This window comes from Corapipo altera, unplaced genomic scaffold, assembly GCF_003945725.1.
Source record: "Corapipo altera isolate COAL_440 unplaced genomic scaffold, ASM394572v1 0, whole genome shotgun sequence".
NCBI classification, from domain to species: Eukaryota; Metazoa; Chordata; class Aves; order Passeriformes; family Pipridae; genus Corapipo; species Corapipo altera.
In genome coordinates, this window is record NW_020884872.1 from 81,392,512 (window position 1) to 81,411,896 (window position 19,385).

The 19,385-nt window shown below is 38.9% G+C and overlaps 1 protein-coding gene across 10 annotated transcripts in view; it reads right to left on the reverse strand.

Moving 5' to 3' along the window:
* FAT3 (FAT atypical cadherin 3) overlaps positions 1-19,385 on the reverse strand; it is a 403,423-nt gene that overhangs the window by 62,267 nt on the left and 321,771 nt on the right. For all 10 annotated transcript variants that reach the window (XM_027651027.1, XM_027650956.1, XM_027651114.1 and 7 more), the window contains 4 exons: positions 15,028-19,101; positions 7,538-7,734; positions 6,315-6,468; positions 5,245-5,478 (listed from right to left, as the gene is read on the reverse strand). In XM_027651027.1, the coding sequence (XP_027506828.1) occupies positions 5,245-5,478; positions 6,315-6,468; positions 7,538-7,734; positions 15,028-19,101 (4,659 nt within the window). The remainder of the gene's footprint in view (positions 1-5,244; positions 5,479-6,314; positions 6,469-7,537; positions 7,735-15,027; positions 19,102-19,385) is intronic.

Genomic DNA, 19,385 nt, shown 5'->3' on the forward strand with positions numbered 1-19,385 from the left:
TTCCTTTTCCTTTTCCTTTTCCTTTTCCTTTTCCTTTTCTTTTTTTCTTCCATGGCAGATTCCTGAATTCTTTTTGAAAACAACTTCAATGACAGTGGAAAGGCTCCCCTACTTAAACTATACTCCCTACTTATTTAATGCTGTTTTAAATTGTAAGAGAAAAAGAAATTAATGATTCAGGTCTTCCATATCCTGTATTAGTGCAGTAACCTCAGTACTATTTTAAAAGTCAGTGAAGCAAAGATGTGGGTAAAGATACAGGCAGCAGGATGTATGTTTTAAAGAGAATAAGTCATCCTATGGAAAGTATTTTGTAATATTTATTATACAAAAACTCAGACGACATCCAGAAATGCCATCTAGCTTGCATAAATTGCCAAAGTTAACTACATATTAGCTATTGGATTTTAGTTAATCTTCTGTCCTTTTATCTCTGTTATTCTTCTTATTCATGTTTCAATTCCTGCTTTCTTCTTTCTCAGATCCTGAATGCCCCAGAAGTTTCTAGACCCATTTCAGGTGACATGCCCAACATAAACAAACATGCCAAGCAGAAGTTTGCTGTATACTAGTTTTTCCACAAAATGCCAAAATCAGTATCTACTTAAGCATTTCTACTATTTTGTTACTCACCATTACACATAATTCAGAGAACTGCTCTCTAATCAAGCTGTGACTGTCTTGCACTTCTCTCTGACACTTCTGCAATCTCACCTGGCAGCATTTCACCCCTTCCCAAGCCCAGTTCTGTGTGCATCAGGCTCAGTTGCCCTAATTCCTCCAAGAGCAAAGCCCACTGTTGATAAGGTTGAAGTCTGTACTCTACTTCCATGCATGTATTCTCAAAAGTGGTGACTCACAGAACAACCTTACCAACTGACTTTTTTCAGTTTCATGTGGTGGGCTCACCAGCATTTTTATACCACTTTCGTTTTACATCACTTTTCTACCAGTGATAAACCTCAGAGAACTATCTATGTTCCTTGGTTGCTATTTCTGATAGATATTTAATTTGTATAGTTTTAATGGTTTCTTAATTTTTTTCATTTTCACAAGGAAAGGACAGGAAGAAAAAGAAGATAAAAAATGCTTGCTTCCTCACCCTTTTGGAGGTCGGTACTCTCTAGACTGGATTGACTGAAACCTAAAGGAGGAGTCATATTACCATTCTTCCCTGGAAAAGACATTCTTATTTCCTGTGCATCTGCCTTGTGAGTACATACGGGAAGGGACTGGGTTTCGGCTTTTTTAGGACAAACCAAGTCTTTACTGAAATATCAAAATCAGTGAGGTCAAACCTTGAAAGAAAAATATCAGTTTTGTCACAGATTTCTTTGAAATCCAAGTTAAAATTTCCCATCAGAAGCTGAAAGAAAATGGTACTGCTTCCCTCAGTTTGCCAGTTTCCCCTGCTGCTCACGCCTATACTTCTTGGTGGAGAAGACTGGGTTTATGAATCTCATGTCTCCTAATTAGAAGGTCAAACAGCTTCCCTAAGAAGGGTTGAGTCTCTTCTGCTACAGCTCTTCCACTTTGTGTGAAGAGGTGAATAATTAGTTCCCCACATAAAGAATCAAACTGATTAGAGACTGGATTGATTTAAACTCTCCAGATTAAACACAAATGCACTAATCAGACAATGACAGAATCTTTCTCATAAATCCTCATCCAAATAATATTTAACTCTATACAACAGTTTAAAGAACGCAACCAAATTCAGCCGCAATTGACCTTTATAACCTAGCTGTATAAACATACTCTGTGAGCATCTCGAATCTTTCCTGGCTCCCTGAATTAGGTTTTCAACACCCATTTTTTTCCTCACACCCACCCAAGTATGAAAGTTTCAACTACAGAAACAATGACCAGAAATCCAGGCTCATCATTCAAATCTCTCCACCCCCAAAATAGTTGGGTTTTTTTCAGAATTGATGAATAAACCTCAGATCATTCTGTCTGTGAGGCTACAAGCCCTGCAGAAGCTGGGACACATCTGAAACTCTATGCATAAAAGTGAGAAAATGCTTTGAATAAAGTAGCACACTGCTTATTATTTTTCTTAGTTAGAGGGACAGCTGAGAACAGAGAAGGGCAGTCTGCACAATGCAGAGAACTCTGCAACCAAATAAAGGCCACACCTAACAACTTTTTACTTACACATCAGTATTTTCCTGCTAGTCTATCTGTACTGGCTGGTTGTGCAGGGAATGGGGGAGGACCTGTTTGATGACCACCATCCATGTCCTTAACCATAGGCTAATGCAGAGGCTGAAAGGCAGCAGTGGCAGGTAAGACAGAGCTGGCTGACAAGGCTGTTCCCATTTTGAGCAAAATTGGAAACCTGTAGTCATCATAAATTCAGGAAAAAATCAATTGGTCAGTGAAATCACTAAACTGACTACAGATCTGGATGGCTGATGGCCCAGTGGTGATGAAGATTGCAGATGGATGGATAAATGCACTGTTCGTTTTTAGTACAGTAAGTCCTTCTGCCTTTGGCAGACTACACCATCACTCATCATGGAAACAGGCCTGAGCACGGAGTTCCTTCACAAAGTAAAGCAGCTGTGAGTAAGGCAGGATTTAACCATCACTTAAAGCACAGCTGAGTTTGGACGATATTGTCATTCATTCTTATACTGTGCAAGCAAGGCCGTAACGCTGTGTGCATGTAGAAAAGACAAGCAGCACTGGAAATGAATATGCACCTGTAGATCAGGTTTGGGCTTCAGGTTTATTCTGAAGTTTATTAATTTTTTAACATCATGCTTGCCACGAAGTCCCATGTAGTTTTCCTCAGTGTTGCTGCTCTAGCATGACCCTAATTCCTTTGAAACAGGTTAATACTGTAGTTGTCTGATAGCTTTGCTCAGATAATTACACCTCTAGATTTACTCCAGCTCTTCTTGTGTCTTAATTTGAACAGAATGGAGTCATTTGGTACTTTGATTTGGAGACAGCGGGAGGTAGAAAATTCACTGCTCTCTCTGAATGTCTCTAAAAAAATGTAAACCCAGCATTTCTCTTTCATATCTTTGAACATTTCCAAACCTGATGGTGGTGACTAAATAGCAAATACCATATTGTGGAAATATTAAAAATTTTCAATTACAGCAGGACGGGAGAAAGAATTGTTTTAGATTAAAATAACTAAAATGCCTTAGCAAATGGACTTATGTATATTCTCTCTCCAAGTGATCATTTAATTTAAGATCCATAGCTATATGCAGAGGTTATGGAAAATGAGCTTGTGTGCTACTACAGTTAAACAGTTAAAGCCATTTTCTTCTGCTGAATATTGTGAAGAAGAATCACATCTCTTCTTCACTGTGTCCAGCTGGTTGCTAAGTATGTAACTAAATTAAAAATATATTAAACAACAACTTATGGTCCAGTGCAATCAGGAAATTCAAGGGACACCGAAGGCACAAGGCAGACATAACACTGTTTTCCTGTTAACTGGAAATTGTCTTAATTATCTAGCAGTGTCTGCCCATAGTATTTTCAGGTTTCTGTTAAGCTGTGTTTAGTTGCAGCCCACAAATGGACTTATCTCAAGTTTTACCTCAATGGCTTCAATATTCACACCCCTATCCTTACACTACATGGCTCTTCAAAGGCCAAAACAGGAGAACGGGCAAATTCTAAGACTGATCACAAAATGTGACCTGAATGTTAAAAATTGTTTTGTATGATGATTACTGGCTCCAATGATGCTTTCAGGATAACACTTCACAGAACCTTACAGGAATATCATAGCCCATCAGGAATATCAATAATAAATTTTTCTCTCGTGGGAATGTTACACCACCTGAACTCATTCATTATGCAGCAATAGGGAATTAGTGATTTTAGCAGGGACTAACAGAACAGTAATTAAAACAAAATCCAGTTTTAGGGAGTTTTTTTTTAGTCACTTTCATATGATACAATGTATGGTTTAATTTACAGGTCTAATAATTAAGGAAGTACATAGTCCCTTCTTATTCATTACATGTATCCCTCCCCTTAAACTTTTCTAGTTTCAGAGGAAAGGTAGCTCATGGTTTGGGATTTTTTTCACTGCTAACCATTTTATTCTGTAAAGTTGGTGCTAGCAAGAACTTTCATTGACAAATTTTTATTCTAATTATTTTTATGTCCCCTCTCTCCTTGAATGTCATCTCACCTACAAGAAAAATGGTAATTAAGACAACAGTGGAAAATGACAACACTGTCTCTTCAGATGGTTCAGTATTTTACTACCATAATTGGCTTTTCACTGCAGAACAGTATCATAATTTTAATTGTCACTTTTCAACCAAGGCATATAATGCAGCTCTTCATAGATACATTAATGAATGTTTGCTGCTCCTTTATGGATTCCTGTGTATTTACACTATCAGCCTCAGTAACAGCGGAGACTAACAGCATGCAGTGTACTTAAAAAAAAAAAAAATTGACATGAAGTATTTTTTCACTGAATGAAAGATCTTTTTATGTGAAACTACTCAGGCCACAGTTTTTACAAAACATCTGCAAACACAGGAAGAAAAAAATAAACTAAGGGATTTATTTATTTCGACTCAAGTGAGTGACCTAAAAAATTCTGATATTCAGTAGGTTTTACCACTGTGTTATGCAAAAAGACCCCCTTTAAATATTTATATTTGGTCTCTGATTTCAAGGTTAAGGTCTTCATATAATAAACTCTTACACTTTCAAAGAATGTGCAGTTAAATAACCAAAACACTTATAATGTACATTCACAGTGAACAATAATTTTATGCTAAAGTAACCAGCTGGAACAAATGGGAGCTAGAGCAATATGAAACTCTAGAAAAGCTATGATTAATCAGGTATAGGTGTATGGCATGTAACTATATTATTTGCATAAATAGTGGCATGGGAATTCAAAATCACAGCTCAAGAAAAGAGGTGAGACCACTGGAGGAAAAAAGCTGGAATTTACCCCCAAAACGATCATTTACCCCTGAACACAGCTATTGCTGATCAAGAAAATAAAAAACTACATGCTTCTGTGGCTGCTGCAACGCTTTTCTGTTTGTAATATCATTATTTCAAGCTCAACCACAAGCATTTTGATGTAAAGAAATAGAAGAGAAAGAAATGGGGAGCATAAAGAAGATAAAGGAGGGAGACATGAAGAGAAGTAGCTATAGAAAAATTAATCTGTATTGCAATTCCACCAATCCACAGAGTCTTCCTGAATGTTAATTATTGCTTGCAATGTTTCCCACTTACCGACATCAGGATCAGTGGCTTGGACTCTTGTTAACAAAGCTTTAGTGGCTGTATTCTCATAGACACATGCAGTGTAGTGATCAGATGAAAACACTGGTGGATTATCATTAACATCTTCTAAAATAAGATGGATTTCTGATTGGCAAAACCTGCCACCACCATCAGTGGCTCGGGCAACCAAGTTGTATGCAGGGATTTTTTCTCGGTCAAGAGGGGCCAAAGATTTCAGCTCACCTAAAATTGATCAAAAACAGCACCTATTGTTATTATTGTAGCACCATCACTGATTCTAGATAGCTTAAGTGTCTCAAAAACATGTGTTTCACAGGAATAGGAAAGAGAAAACAAAATCAACCTCTCTTATTCCAATGAATGGATTAAAAACTCACAGCAGTGTCACTTCCCTCTGCTCTGCACCCAAAAAAGAGAGCTGCTGATATGAGTGCAGGGATGTTAAACCACTCATGGTGGCCTTCAACAGCCTACAGCTTCACCCATATGAAGCCCACCATGTTTTCCCAAGTTTGTCTTTCTGTTACTCTCAAGATTTATAGACATCTAGATGCAGAAAGACATCCTTTTAGCAGGGCCTGTTGCGACAGGACAAAGTGTCATGGTTTTAAGCTAAAAAAGCGGGTAGATTTAGACTAGATATAAGGAAGAATTTTTTTTTTAAGAGGATGGTTAAACACTGGCACAGGTTGCCCTGGAAACATTAACTGGATGAGTCTCTGAGCAACACGATCTAGTTAAAGATTACCGTGTGTATGGCAGGGGAGTTGGACTAGATGACCTTTAAAGTTCTCTTCCAACCCAAACTGTTCTACGGTTCTATGATACATCTCTGACCTAACTTGAAGTCTGCAGGGAAACAAGAGGATTGATATCAACTGTTCTGAGATGTCTCTCTTTCTCCCTCCTACCACCACCACTTTAAGTGGTCATCCACACCTGCCATAACTGGAACAACTGGCTTATAGCCAAATGTAACCTAACTCTTGTTAAGGAAACAAGCACCCACTGATATCAAAGAATTAAAGCTATTAAGAAACATTTCGTTGTCATCTTACCATTTTCTGGATCTAAGAAAAATTTATTGTTCCCAGCACCATAAAGAGAGTAGCGAATTTCACCATTGGACCCGATGTCAGCATCTTTAGCACTGATTTTAAGAATGACTTTGTTTGATGGAATGTCTTCAGGAAACAGTGCTGTGTATGCAACCTAGAGTCAAAAACAGAAATGTAAGCTATGCTGTGACAGTATTTCACAGTCTTTGCACAGCCATTTTTTAAACAATTTGTAGTGCATCTTTTATGCACTTCCTTTATGCAACACATTTCCAGCAATTCAAGTAACTCTTAAGCTTTGAGGTGTCACAATAAACAACGCCAAATTATGACTCTGAATAGGGCTCATCTTAGGTGTTTAACGCAATACCATTTTTTACCTTCTGTTTATTCCATTGACATCCATGAAAAGAAAATTTTGATGAGTGTGCTAACAGAAACAACTGTTTTTATCACTTCATCAAGCAGTTTTGAGGGAAATTCAGACTGTGATTCCCCAGAGTGGTTCTTGCAATGACAGTAGTCCATCAGTGAAAATGCAAGGATGGGAATTATATGAGTATATACATACATACATACACACACATGCACACACACACACACACACATATATATATATATGTATATTCTGAAAGCAGCACCATTAAGGAACTCTGGGTTTTACTATGCCTTTTCTTTCACACAGATCTTTATATTGTGCTAAAATTCGTTCCCTGTATTGCCTTTCCACAGAATAAAAGACAGCTAGCACTCTGAAAGCTGTGGTCAGGCCATACTGCATGCATTCCCAACAACATGAGAGCAAGCTACATTCTTCTGCCTTTTCCACTGCATCTCTGGCATCTGGAAGGTTCAGGAAAGCTGAAGTTAAACTGGACTGAAGGCATTTCAATGTGGGTTGTGAAAGGGGAGCATATTTTTTTCTGAAGGGGAGGAGTGGCTTCCCAATGACACCTCACAACACATCATTTGTTCTAAAGCCAACTAAAGGCCAACATATACATTGCTCCTTTGCTAGCTTTATGAGACCATTATCCTTGAATCTTGGTTTCACAGGAATGCTCTATCCTGCTACTCTCCCAGATCATTCCAGATTCTTCAACTAAGACCATTAGGAGGAAAATCAGCATCATCTGTGAATACCTGTAAATAGCAAGGAACACCTGCAGGGAACCCATCGCTTTCAACACAGTGGTCCATTTCTGTGGGTGTTGCTAACTCACCTGTTCGCAAACTGGATTATTGTCATTAACATCAGTGACGCTCACTTCCACAGCAGCTTGGGTTACAAAGAGGCCATCTGTGGCAGTGATGTTCAGATAATAAATGTCTTGCTCTTCCCGATCTAGAGGCCTTTTAACATAAACCTTCCACTCATTCTGAACCAGTCCCAGAGCGAACTTCCCTTTGGGATTCCCTCCTGCAAAAAGACAAGCAACATACAGTGCATTGGAGTGTCCCTTCAGAGCTCCCAGCTGGTGTAAACACACAGACACATTGCAGAAGAGCTGAACTAAGCAGCCACCATTTGTTTCACAGTGATTGGTGCTTCCAAACTTGCAGACTCAGAAGATCTGCAATGAGATTATGCTCTCTTTGTTTATTGCCCCCCCGAATGCCCTGTATGAAAGCGAACCAATAACTTTCAGTGGAAACAAAATCCATTTAGCAGAGCTGAAGATGATCTCTTGTTTAGTTCCCCATAAGGGTAATCAAATTCAAACTGTGAACAATCAATAGTCCTCTCGGGTTGGTACAATTGTCTTTCCACTTAGTCTCGGGAGAGGATGTAATACACCGTAGCTCTTGTTACCAAGACAATTTCATTAGCTGTTGATTATGCAATCAAGGACTGGAAGAGGGTTCTATTAAGGAATCCTCTAATGAAAGCTTTATCATACAACTGTGCCATTCTTGTGCTTATTAAAATGCTAGTTTTTGAAAAAGTTTACATGACACAGGAAGACACATAAGTATTAAATAGTCCTAACAAGAGGTCATTTGAGGAACAGTTGGAAGATAAGCAGTAGAATTAGATCAAATGTATCCAAGACTGGAAGATGATGAAAGGAGTATAGGAGATAAAGCACAAGAGTTTTTTGCTGTGCCCTAACTCTGACACTGAACCTGGCAATGTTGCTCTTCCACATCATTAAACTGCCTGCTGACAAAAGTAGGTTGGGAGAGGGAAAGTTTTGGTCCACATTATCCTCAGGAAGGAAGGAAGGAAGGAAGGACGTCATGTGCAGAAGTGTACAATAATTAAGGCAGGCACAGTCATTAATTTTCCAACAGTTATTTACTCTTTTATCTGAAATGGTACAGCCTCCTGCATGGTCCATGAAGAACCACCTTCAACCACCCTTCTCTGAGTCTGATCCAAATTTTCTGTCACACAAGACAGTGAAATCCTTTAAACCAATGTTATGACTTAACTCCACTAGTCAGCTCAGCCCCACACAACCGCTCGCTCATTTCTTCCTCAGTGGGAAGGGGAAGAGAATGTCAAGGGTAAAATTGAGAAAATATATGAGTTGAGACAAAGACAGTGTATCTGGAAAAGCAAATCTGTGTGTATAAGCATAAAAAGGAATTCAGGGCAGGTGTTCAGATATCTTCAGGAAAGCAGGGCTCTGTCGCCCTGACAGTTACTTGGGAAGACAAATGCCATAACTCTGGACAACCTCCCTTCCTCCTTCTTCCCTCAGCTTTTATTGCTGAGCATGATGTCACATGGTCTGGAATACCCTTGGGTCAGCTGGGGTCAGCTGTCCTGGCTGTGTCCCCTCCCAACTCCTTGTGAACCCCTGGCCTCCTCACTGGTGGGGTGGGGTGAAGAGTAGAAAAGTCCTTGACTCTGTGTAAGCACCGCTCAGCAGTAACTAAAATATCTCTGTGGTAGAAACACTGTTTCCAGCACAAATCCAAATCATAGCCACATAGCAGGTGCTATTCAGAAAAGTAATTCTACCGCAGCCAAAGCCAGTAGAGCCAACTACTCAGTCTTCTGTGCCCAGTGTCTAACACAACCTTGGTCTGTAAAAACATATCTGAAAATTTAATAATTTAGGATAGATCGCTCTAGTCATAGCAAACTCATGCACTACAGAAACTCAGCAAGGACATATTAAAAAGCATCATGCTGCTCCACTGGATGCACTTTAATTGCAGCTAACCTGCTACTAGCTCTTTCCTCACCATATTAAGTTTTCTCATGTGCTCTCCATGCTGGAATGCAATCTGAGAACTATTGTCCATGTTGCTCATGTTTAAAAGTGGTATAAAACTATTAAGGGAATGAATGCTTATTCTTTCTCGTAACAAGTTCAAAAATGTCAAACATGCTAGCATACATTTGCTTACAAACTACTCTAGGTTCTGACATGTGTCATGGGATCTGTCCAAACTCAATAGAAAGACCAGGTTTTTAAACCTTCCCCTCTTCCCCTGTAGTTACTTGCATGAAATGATTGCATAACTATTAGACCAAAAAAAAAATAAAAAAAAAGCAAGGCTGAACTTATTTGCATTGACTTTGCTGTCAGGCTGTCTCTGATGTTGCTTTTGCTGTCACAATTAAGTCAGTTCTCAGCAACCTTTTTAGCAAAATAACAAAGCAGAGAAGGTCTGAACTTGAAGCTGAGCTTAAAACAAAGCAGAAAAAGTCTAATGTCCATTTCATACCTACTTTCTACATAAAAAGCAGAAAAGAGATCAGAGGCTGTAATCTATGCTTCCTTCATTAGCTACCAGTGACAAGATAGACTGGTTTCTATTTAATATGAAAACTAAGTCAGCTGAGTCAGGCTGAGCAGATCTTTCTTGTTAAGTGTCACCATTTGTGCTAGCTATGACTGTGCCAAAGAAAGCAAGTTGTAATCAATAAGATTTCCAGAAAAGTAGTCAGACAGGCATTATAATTATAAAAACTCCTGAAATCACACAGAGCACTAAACTGATATATCAAAACCAGATATTTTCTGTTGACAGAAAACCACCCTTTTTGATCACAAAACCAAGCAGTTTTCCCACTGATTTCTATGACAGTCTGGAATAACCACCAGAGAACACATTGTTTAATCTGTTGTGTCATATAAACCTACATTTCTCCTAAAGGGGGTTACACACAGTGTTGATGTATACAACAGTCCAGATCTGAATACAATCCAAGGAAATGAGAATTTGTCCACAGGTTTGAGTCTGAATGTAACTTCAAAGAAGGCAGACCCCTGCTGATTGACGTTTAATTCCCTCTATTCTGTTCAACATCAGCAAAAAAAAAGCTTAACTCTCCTTTATTAAAGGCTGTAATCTTGTCACAGTGAGTTTAACATTGCAAACCATTAATAAAAATGGTCTTCAATGTTCTAATTTTGCTTCATGATATTAATCAGGCTTTCCTGCACACTAGTCCTTATGTAAAAGAAATAATTAACTGTCCTGACCAACTAGGAAGCAATACACTCAAGGTATGGGTATCCCATTGCTGAGAAAAGAGGAAAGGTAAAATCTAATTAAAATCAGCTGGTGGTTTTTACAGCTAGCAGTAACACCACCTTGGAGCAATTTTAAAATCACTTTTGCTTTGTTGCTGATAGAATGGCTTTTAAATCACAACCAGGAATTTGGGGAATATGCATTAAAAAATGGTTCTTGGGATCTCTTTTATTCCCCTTTACTCCATTCGAAAAGTATCAATTTGAATGACCAAGAAACCTGTGCAATAAGCAGCAAACGTGTAACAGTTTATCTGCATGGCTTTTTTATTAGCGTGTTCATCTTTCTTTTTTGCTTCTTAGGACTGGCTCTATACTTTGTTGATGGAAAGTAAAGGTGCACTGAAAAGTGCAACAGAAATAATGACATGTAAGCACTAAAATACTGTCAAGGAAATATTCTTAAAAATGGAAAGGCAAAAAAATCCACACTGTGGCCCAGGAAACATTTCCTAGTACTTATACATATGTCTTGATGCAGATCTCATTCTGCAGTGATTAATTAACTTTTTCACTAATATATGCAAGCAGATTCAGTTTCCTAGGGGCATTCTAATTAATTAGTTTTTCGCTCTGAATAATGTAGCTTTTCTAAACGGAAGCCTCCTGACTATGTGTATTAATGTATTCTTTAAAATCTTTTGGCAGTTTTCTTATGTTCTACTTTGAATGTCACAACAGTGAAGTGCTAGCTACACAAAACACTCCAATAACTTTTTAGAAAGGCTTTGAGGCTAAAAGAATCAGCAGTATCTTTTATCTTTTGTTACTTGAAGTTTAAATAATGCTCTGTCTCCCTCCCTCCCTCCCTAGTCAGCAAATAGTACAAAGCCAAATCAAGCTCAAGTTTAAGTAAAGAAAGAAAACAGCCAGATACAAATGAAATGCAGAGAGACAGTGATCCAAAATAAACAAATCCTGACACACATCATTACTAAAGCACACACAGAGGCCATTATAGCAGTTAAAAGGGAATGAAAAACTAGAAGCCAACAGTATCAGTTTTCACTGCAATGTCCCCATCTGGGAGGGGGAACTGAATATTTACTAACCTATTTATTTAGTTTCTGTCTTACATTTATGCATTTATTTTGATATTTTCAATTCCCAGTTAGAACTCTAGGCATTTGCATCACACAAAATCAATAGGTTTATCCTTTACTCCCAGTTTAAGATGTGTGTTTCCTGAGCTTCTGAAATGATAAACCCAATCCTCTTAGCTTTACTATCATAAAATTGCAGACGCTGTTCTTCAGCCTGCAGCATAAGGCCTACCCAAACACAGAAACATCCATTTCTCCAGAACTCCAGTATCACAAATATAAGATAAAAACAAACAAATCCCATCACTTTGCTCATACTGGGCAATCCAGCAAAAAGCCTGTGTACAATACCAGTTCTTTCTTCCAAAACACATTGTCCATCTCCCTTGTATAAGCTGAAACAAGCTTAAAGACTATTGACTGTCCTTAGATCTATGTTCCTGATGAAGCCTAATTAACATCACTGAGGAACATAAAACACTTTACCAAAGTTTTGGCAACTAACATTTTTCAGATGGCTTTTCCTAGTTTGCCACTGTTAAGTCTCAGTAATATCTGGCTGGTTCTTGGTTGGCTAGACATCAGAAGAGCCCTAGTTTTAGGCAAACTACCTCAAATGATATAGGCAATGACCTCAAATGAACTTTCAAAAGAAAACAAAATAAACTACTGTGCTCCCTAAGTGCATCTGTGTAATCTGTGCTTCCTATTGATTTTCTATTAAGATTTATATATAGTACTTTTTCTTTGTGAACATCTCCAGCTGCTATCAAACTACAAGTAACAAAGAGTAAGTGCAAAATTTCCCCCCCCATCAAATGCAAATGAAACTGGTTTTGAAAATGGCAATTACTAGCCAGTAATCATGGAAAACAATCCTAAGCTGAAAGAATCCAAAACAGAATATATATTTGTTCACCAGAGTGTATAAATCCCTTTTCAAAGTCGACCAGAAGACTGCAATAAGCATTTGTAATTCTCAAAAGAGCATAAAGGACTCTTCAGTGATTGCATCTGACACAGAATGTTTATTTCTATCATCTTCTAAAGGATGATTTTTTCCATCTATCTTCTATGCGCTACTTTTCTGCTGGTGCATTTTCACAAAGCTGTTTTTGATGGATCCACGTCATTCTCATAATTTTTATTCTTTCTTTTTGTTAATGTCTTGGTTTTCCCCAGAGTTTGTTTATTGTATTCACAGAAGTTTCTATGGCTCAAAACACCTCTAGAAAGCCAAAGCATTTGAACAATCGTCTAGCTAATCTGATTCCATGAAACATTCAAATGCAGTTCCTGAGATCAACTTGAGGTAAAGTATGAATACACTATTTTATTAGTAATACTATACTTTAATATGTTTTGACATTTAAATAAAAAGAACATAATTTCCCCTTGTGCATTTTCCAACCTCAAATCATATATTCAAAGGTAGTGGAATTTCTGAGCCTATACACTTTAGTAATTGTACAGTAGGACTTAAAGGAAGTTTGGGGCTTTTTCAGAAGCTAATAAAACAGCAAAATATCTGACATATTTTGAACTACGACAGAAATTAGGGTACAGAATGATCTATAATTTTTGAGTCACATGTGACAGTTGTTATTCAAAAGTCCAGTTTTTGCCAAATTAACAGCATAGGGATGTGAAGAAAAACATCATTATGTAAGTAAAGGCATAATTAACTATAAGAGATGACTGGAAGACTTCAGAACAAAGCTAATAATCATGCTGCACTAACATATCTTTGTTACGAACATAAGGGTTTTCTTTTCCCATAGTACTTTCTGCACTGGGATCCCCAAACTCCTACAAATATCCCAAAATTTCTAGGATGAGGAACTACTTATTTACTTTTACATATGCGGAAACTGGGGCACTGGCAACTAATGCACCTTGCTCCAGGCCTCTCAATCCTGACACCTACCCATAAGACTACCTTTGCCCCTACTTCTAATATCCTACAGCACATCACATTATGAACACATAGTCTTTGCAAACCTTTAAAGCAAATCCAAATTTTCATGTAAATGGTCAGAATGAATTTCTGGTTGCTTTGAAAATGATGTTACTTCTGATTTGTAACATCAGGCAATCTATGGCTAACTGGAGTATCATGGCTCTCCCTACACACCATTCCACAGCCATTTTCAATTTGACAGCTAACAAAGGGGTAGGAGGAGCTTTATGCTCCACAGCAAAACATACTAACTTCCCATTAGTTAAGTAATTTTTGCCACAGGGTGCTTCCTACATGCAGTCTTGTGTAGGTCTAATCCCATTCAGTGAGAGAAATGTGAATTTATCCAATAGTTTGGTTATTACTAGGTAGTTAATATTAGCTCTTGAATTGCTAAGGGGGGCAGTGACAAAGTTGTTTTCTAACAAAATCTATTGGACAATGAAAGATGGAGACAGAAAAATAACTGCAGTACCCCATCACTCATAACATACTCACACAAAAGCCAGGCTGAATCTAGGAGAAAAGAATGATAATAAGTATAACGGAAGAGAGCAATATTACCTACTTTGAAAAATGTGTTAGTAATGTAATCAAAATTGCCTTATGCTGTATATAACAATACACGTCAGCTAACCAGCGCTTCTAAGTATATTACTATTTCCCTGGCCAGGAATCTATGCTGATAAGAAATGGCATCCCCTCACCCAATAACGTAAAAGTCATTCATACCCCTACTGCTCCCAGCCCCAAAGAATGATGTTTCAAAGTGGCTCCTGCATGCACTTTCCTATCTCAAAAAGACAAATGCCATTCCAAAAGAAAAAAAAATGCTTGGAAATATAAGGATTTTCTCTCTAAGAATAAAATTTTCCTCTTCCCTTTGTCAAAAAATTAAATTATGATGGTTTTCAAGCTGACATATCAATTATGATTGGTTGATGGGTCACACTACATTGCTCTGCAGCAAATCATTAAGCATTAATCTTGGAAATCTTAGAGAGAATAAAACAGAGAGACACACACACTCCCTTTCTCTCTTTTCAGTTTTGCTGCAAATTCTGTCCAAAATAAAAAAAGAAAATTCAAAACCAAAGAAAAACGTAATTGTCTCATTCATAGATAATTTAGCTAACATTCACCTAAAACTGGATACACGCACAGTTCTTCAGTAAGGCTGATTATGGGAAGAAAGCATTTAAGTTGTTTCTTACCTGTAATATGGTAGCTAACCTGCCGATTGACATCAGATGTGTCTTCATCCCAGGTGCTAAGAACAGCCACAACTTCCCCTGGAGGGTCACTCTCCTTCACTGACCCTCTGTACACCTCGTGCTCAAAGACAGGTGCATTATCATTTATATCTGTCACAGTAACTGAGACCAAGGTGGTTGATGATAAGGACAAAGCTTCCCCCAGATCTGAGGCCACCACTGCAAAGGTGAAAGCAGAATCTTTTTCATGGTCCAAATCCTTCAGTGTACTGATCCAGCCACTGTTGCTATCAATGGTGAATGCTTCTGTGATCTTCTCCAGCTCCGATTCCACCGCAAGCGTATAGGTGACCTGCCCATTTGCACTTGAGTCTGCATCAACCGCTTTAACTTGCATAAGTTTTGTTCCTATAGGCATCCCTTCCATTATTATAGCATCATAGCTAGCTGCTTCAAACACAGGCTTGTTGTCATTTACATCCAACACCTTCACCTCCACATCCACAGTCAACACAATGTCTACTCTATCTAACTGAATTGTGGCTGCAACTTTGAAGTGAAAAGCAGGATTTATTTCGTGGTCAAGTCTCTTATCCAATTTTATGAGCCCTGTGTCTTGCTCTATGATGAAAACCCCGTCTTTGTTGTTTTCAGGTAACTCACCATTAACTGTGCTATACAAAGCACCCTGATTGGGCAAAACATGTAGAATGTCAATAGTACTACCTATGAGGGTGTCTTCTGCTACTGTAAAAGAATACTGGGGTTGAGAAAAAGAAGGCAAAATAGTCTCTGGGGGTAAAACATGGATGTAGACAGGAATGAGGGAATGCTTTACAGGAATACCACCATCCACTGCTTTGACAAAGAATGACAGAACTGTGTTTTTAAGCTGATTAAAGCTACCCTTGGTGACCATCCATCCGTTATCTGGATCTATTTCAAGCAGATCAGCTACCGAAACGGAAGCTTCACTATAGAGAGAATAGGTAATTCTGGAATTGGCTCCATCATCTGGATCTACTGCTTGTACTTGGGTCACCAAGTAACCTTTCCCGACATCTGCTTTGACACTTGCTCTGTATTCGACCGTCATAAATTGAGGAGCATTGTCATTCTCATCCACTACTATCACTCTCACAGTGCAAAACGTAGTCCTGCCACCTCCATCGAGGGCTCTCAAAAATATACCGATATCACTTTCCAGTGGGCTCTCACGGTCTAACCTCTCAGTTGTCAGAATCTGCCCATTGCTATCAATCAAAAATCGGTCCTTGGCAAAGTCATTTATTATGGAGTAGCTGATCTGGCCATATATACCTGAATCCCCATCTGTTGCCTTCACATGGATTACCTTAGTTCCAGGAGGAGCATTTTCTCTAACCTCTGCAACATAAACACTCTGCGAAAACACAGGGCTGTAGAGGTTGGCCCCAAGTATCTGAATGTGCACCTGAGCTGTGCTGGTGAACAGCCCGTCTGACACAGAGACATTTAGGCTGTACATGGGCTCCATTCTCTGTTTGCGATGGTTGGAGAGGGTGATAACACCACTCTTGCTGTCCATAATAAAACTGGTTCGATCATTTCCTGATAGGATGCTGTAATCCAGTCTGTCAAAATCAGAGCTGTCAGCATCAGAAGCTTGGACACAAGTCACAAAATGACCGCGAGGTGCCAGTTCACTCACATATGATTCATATATTAACTGGTTAAAAACTGGAGGGTTGTCATTCATATCTGTTATTGAGATACTAACAAGAACCTCACTGCTTAGTGGTGGGAACCCGTTATCGGTTGCTCTGACTTTCAAGCTGCACTGCTGTATGAGTTCATGATCCAGCATCCGTGCTGTCAAAATTAGGCCACTGCTGCTGTCTATATGGAAATAGTCAGTGCTGTTAAAGGTGTCCTGGACTATCTGATACTGTACAATCTTGTTATTGTCGGAGTCAGCATCAGTAGCAACAACCTGCAGTACAGGAGTCCCAATCAAAGAAGCTTCGGACAAAGTAGCATTATAAGCCGACTGATCAAAAACTGGAGGATTATCGTTAACATCATTAATGATCAAGTCCAGAGTGACCTCAGCTCGAGCACCAGTGAGGGCATCACTGGCTCGCACTGTCAGCTTGAAAAGAGAATTTATTTCATAGTCCAGCGGGCTGATGACACTCAGAACTCCAGTATCAAAGTCGATATTGAACTGGTTATAGGGATCTCCATCAACAATGATATAAATGATACCTTGGCCTTCTGGACTGGTTGCGTTTATGCTTAAAATTGGCGTGTGCATTTCTACATCTTCATTCACGGAAGCAGTATAGAAGGGTTTGTCAAAAACAGGCATTGCTTTGTTAACAATAGTAATGGGGAGCTCTACCATTGCAGATAATGATGGGTTACCACCGTCTTTTGCAAGAATGACAACCAAGTACTCTATATTAGACAAATCAGAATTGAAGGCTTCTTTTAAAGTGACGCTACCAGATGCTCTATCAATTTCAAAATGTCCATAGTCTTCCTTCAGAAGGTATGACACGTCACCATTTTCACCCTTGTCTTTATCAATAGCTGTCACTCGATATATCAGGGTACCAGGTTCAGCATCAACTTGCACAGCAGCATAGTATGGAAGCCCTACAAACACTGGGGCGTTGTCATTTATGTCCTCAATGTAAACTCTCACCACTACTCGAGCGACGCGAAGGTGATCTAGTTCACGACTTGCTTCCACCACCAGCTCATACAGCTCCTGTTCCTCTCGGTCAAAGGGGATGCCAGTTGTCTGAATGACACCTGAGGTGGATTTGATTTTAAATTTGTTTCCTGGGTTTAATATGCTGTATTTCAAAGGCTCATTGAGGCGGTTACCAACAGCATTCACCACAGCGATCTTTGTGATATTGGTGCTGTTTTCTGAGATAGAAGTGGAATAAAAATTTTGTGTGAAATGGAGTCCACTATCCATGGCTTCTCTTACCAATATTGTCACCATAGCAGTGCTATAAAATTTCCCATCTGATACTCTTACTATTAGCATATAATGGTCTTTGGAGAGACTACTGTTTTTAATGGTGAGTACCCCTGTGCTTGAATCAATTAAAAAATGGTCCATATTGCCTTCAATTATACTAAATGTTAGTTCAGGAGGGATCTCTGAATCTGGGTCTGCAGCCTTGACTTTGAGAACCTCAACACCCACATATGTGGGTAGGAGCAAAACTGTCTCAAATACGGCCTGGCTGAAGACTGGTGGGTTGTCATTGACATCAGTTACCTCAATGGTCACTTCAACTGGGCTCTCTGCTGTAAGCTGGGGATTCCCACTGTCTCTAACATGAACGTGGAAATGGAAGTGGGCTACTGTTTCATGATCTAAATTTGCAATTGTTCTGATTGCACCTGTGCTGGAATCTACTGTGAAATACTTTTTTGCAGTAGATTCAACAATCTGGTAGACAAGCAAAGCATTCTGGTTGCTATCAGCATCAGTGGCACGTATCACGAGGGGACTGTTATTAGCACTCCGGACTATGCTATTTACAGGAGCAGCTTCGCTTATGCTTCCTGAGTACTGAGAGAAGAGAAAAACTGGTGGGTTATCATTTTCATCAACAATCTGAATGTTCACTGTGGCATTTGATGCCATGCCTGCCATATTTGTTGCTTGTACGATGAGCTGATAGGAGGAAGCACGTTCATAATCAAGGGCCTTTTGACTGGTGATCACTCCAGAATATGGGTTTATGGTGAAGGCTCCATCAACATTGCCATCTTTAACCTCATAAACTAATGTGGACTGACTGATTGCAGAGAGAGAGATGACAGAAGTACCAATATCCACATTTTCATTAACCTCTGCTTGGTATTCTTTTAGAGTGAATTTAGGGTGGGAGTTATCTGCCATCGTCACAGATATCCGCACAATTGCTGTTGCAGACAGTGCTGGAGAACCTTGATCAGTCACTTTGACTGACAAAACAAACTGTCCCATTGTGGTTAAGTCTGGCTCCTTGAGTAATGTAATGATGCCTAGAACTGGTTCAATCTTGAATGTGTTTCCCGTATTTCCTAAAACACAAATATTGGAATCAGATTAGAAATGAAATATGAAACATTTAATGATAACTTAAACCAGGAACAATTAGCTGCATTTGTTAAAGGCAGTTACTAAAAAGATCCAACAGGCCCAACATAAAAGAATTCTAAAGGCACTTCCAGACTTTCCTTCTGAAGATCGGATATTCAGTAGACAGTAAATGCATTCAAAGCATCAGAAACTCAGGTGTTGCTATCTATATCTTGATTCTGAGTATTAAAATCTGAGCAAGAGCTGCATGTACATTACTCCTACT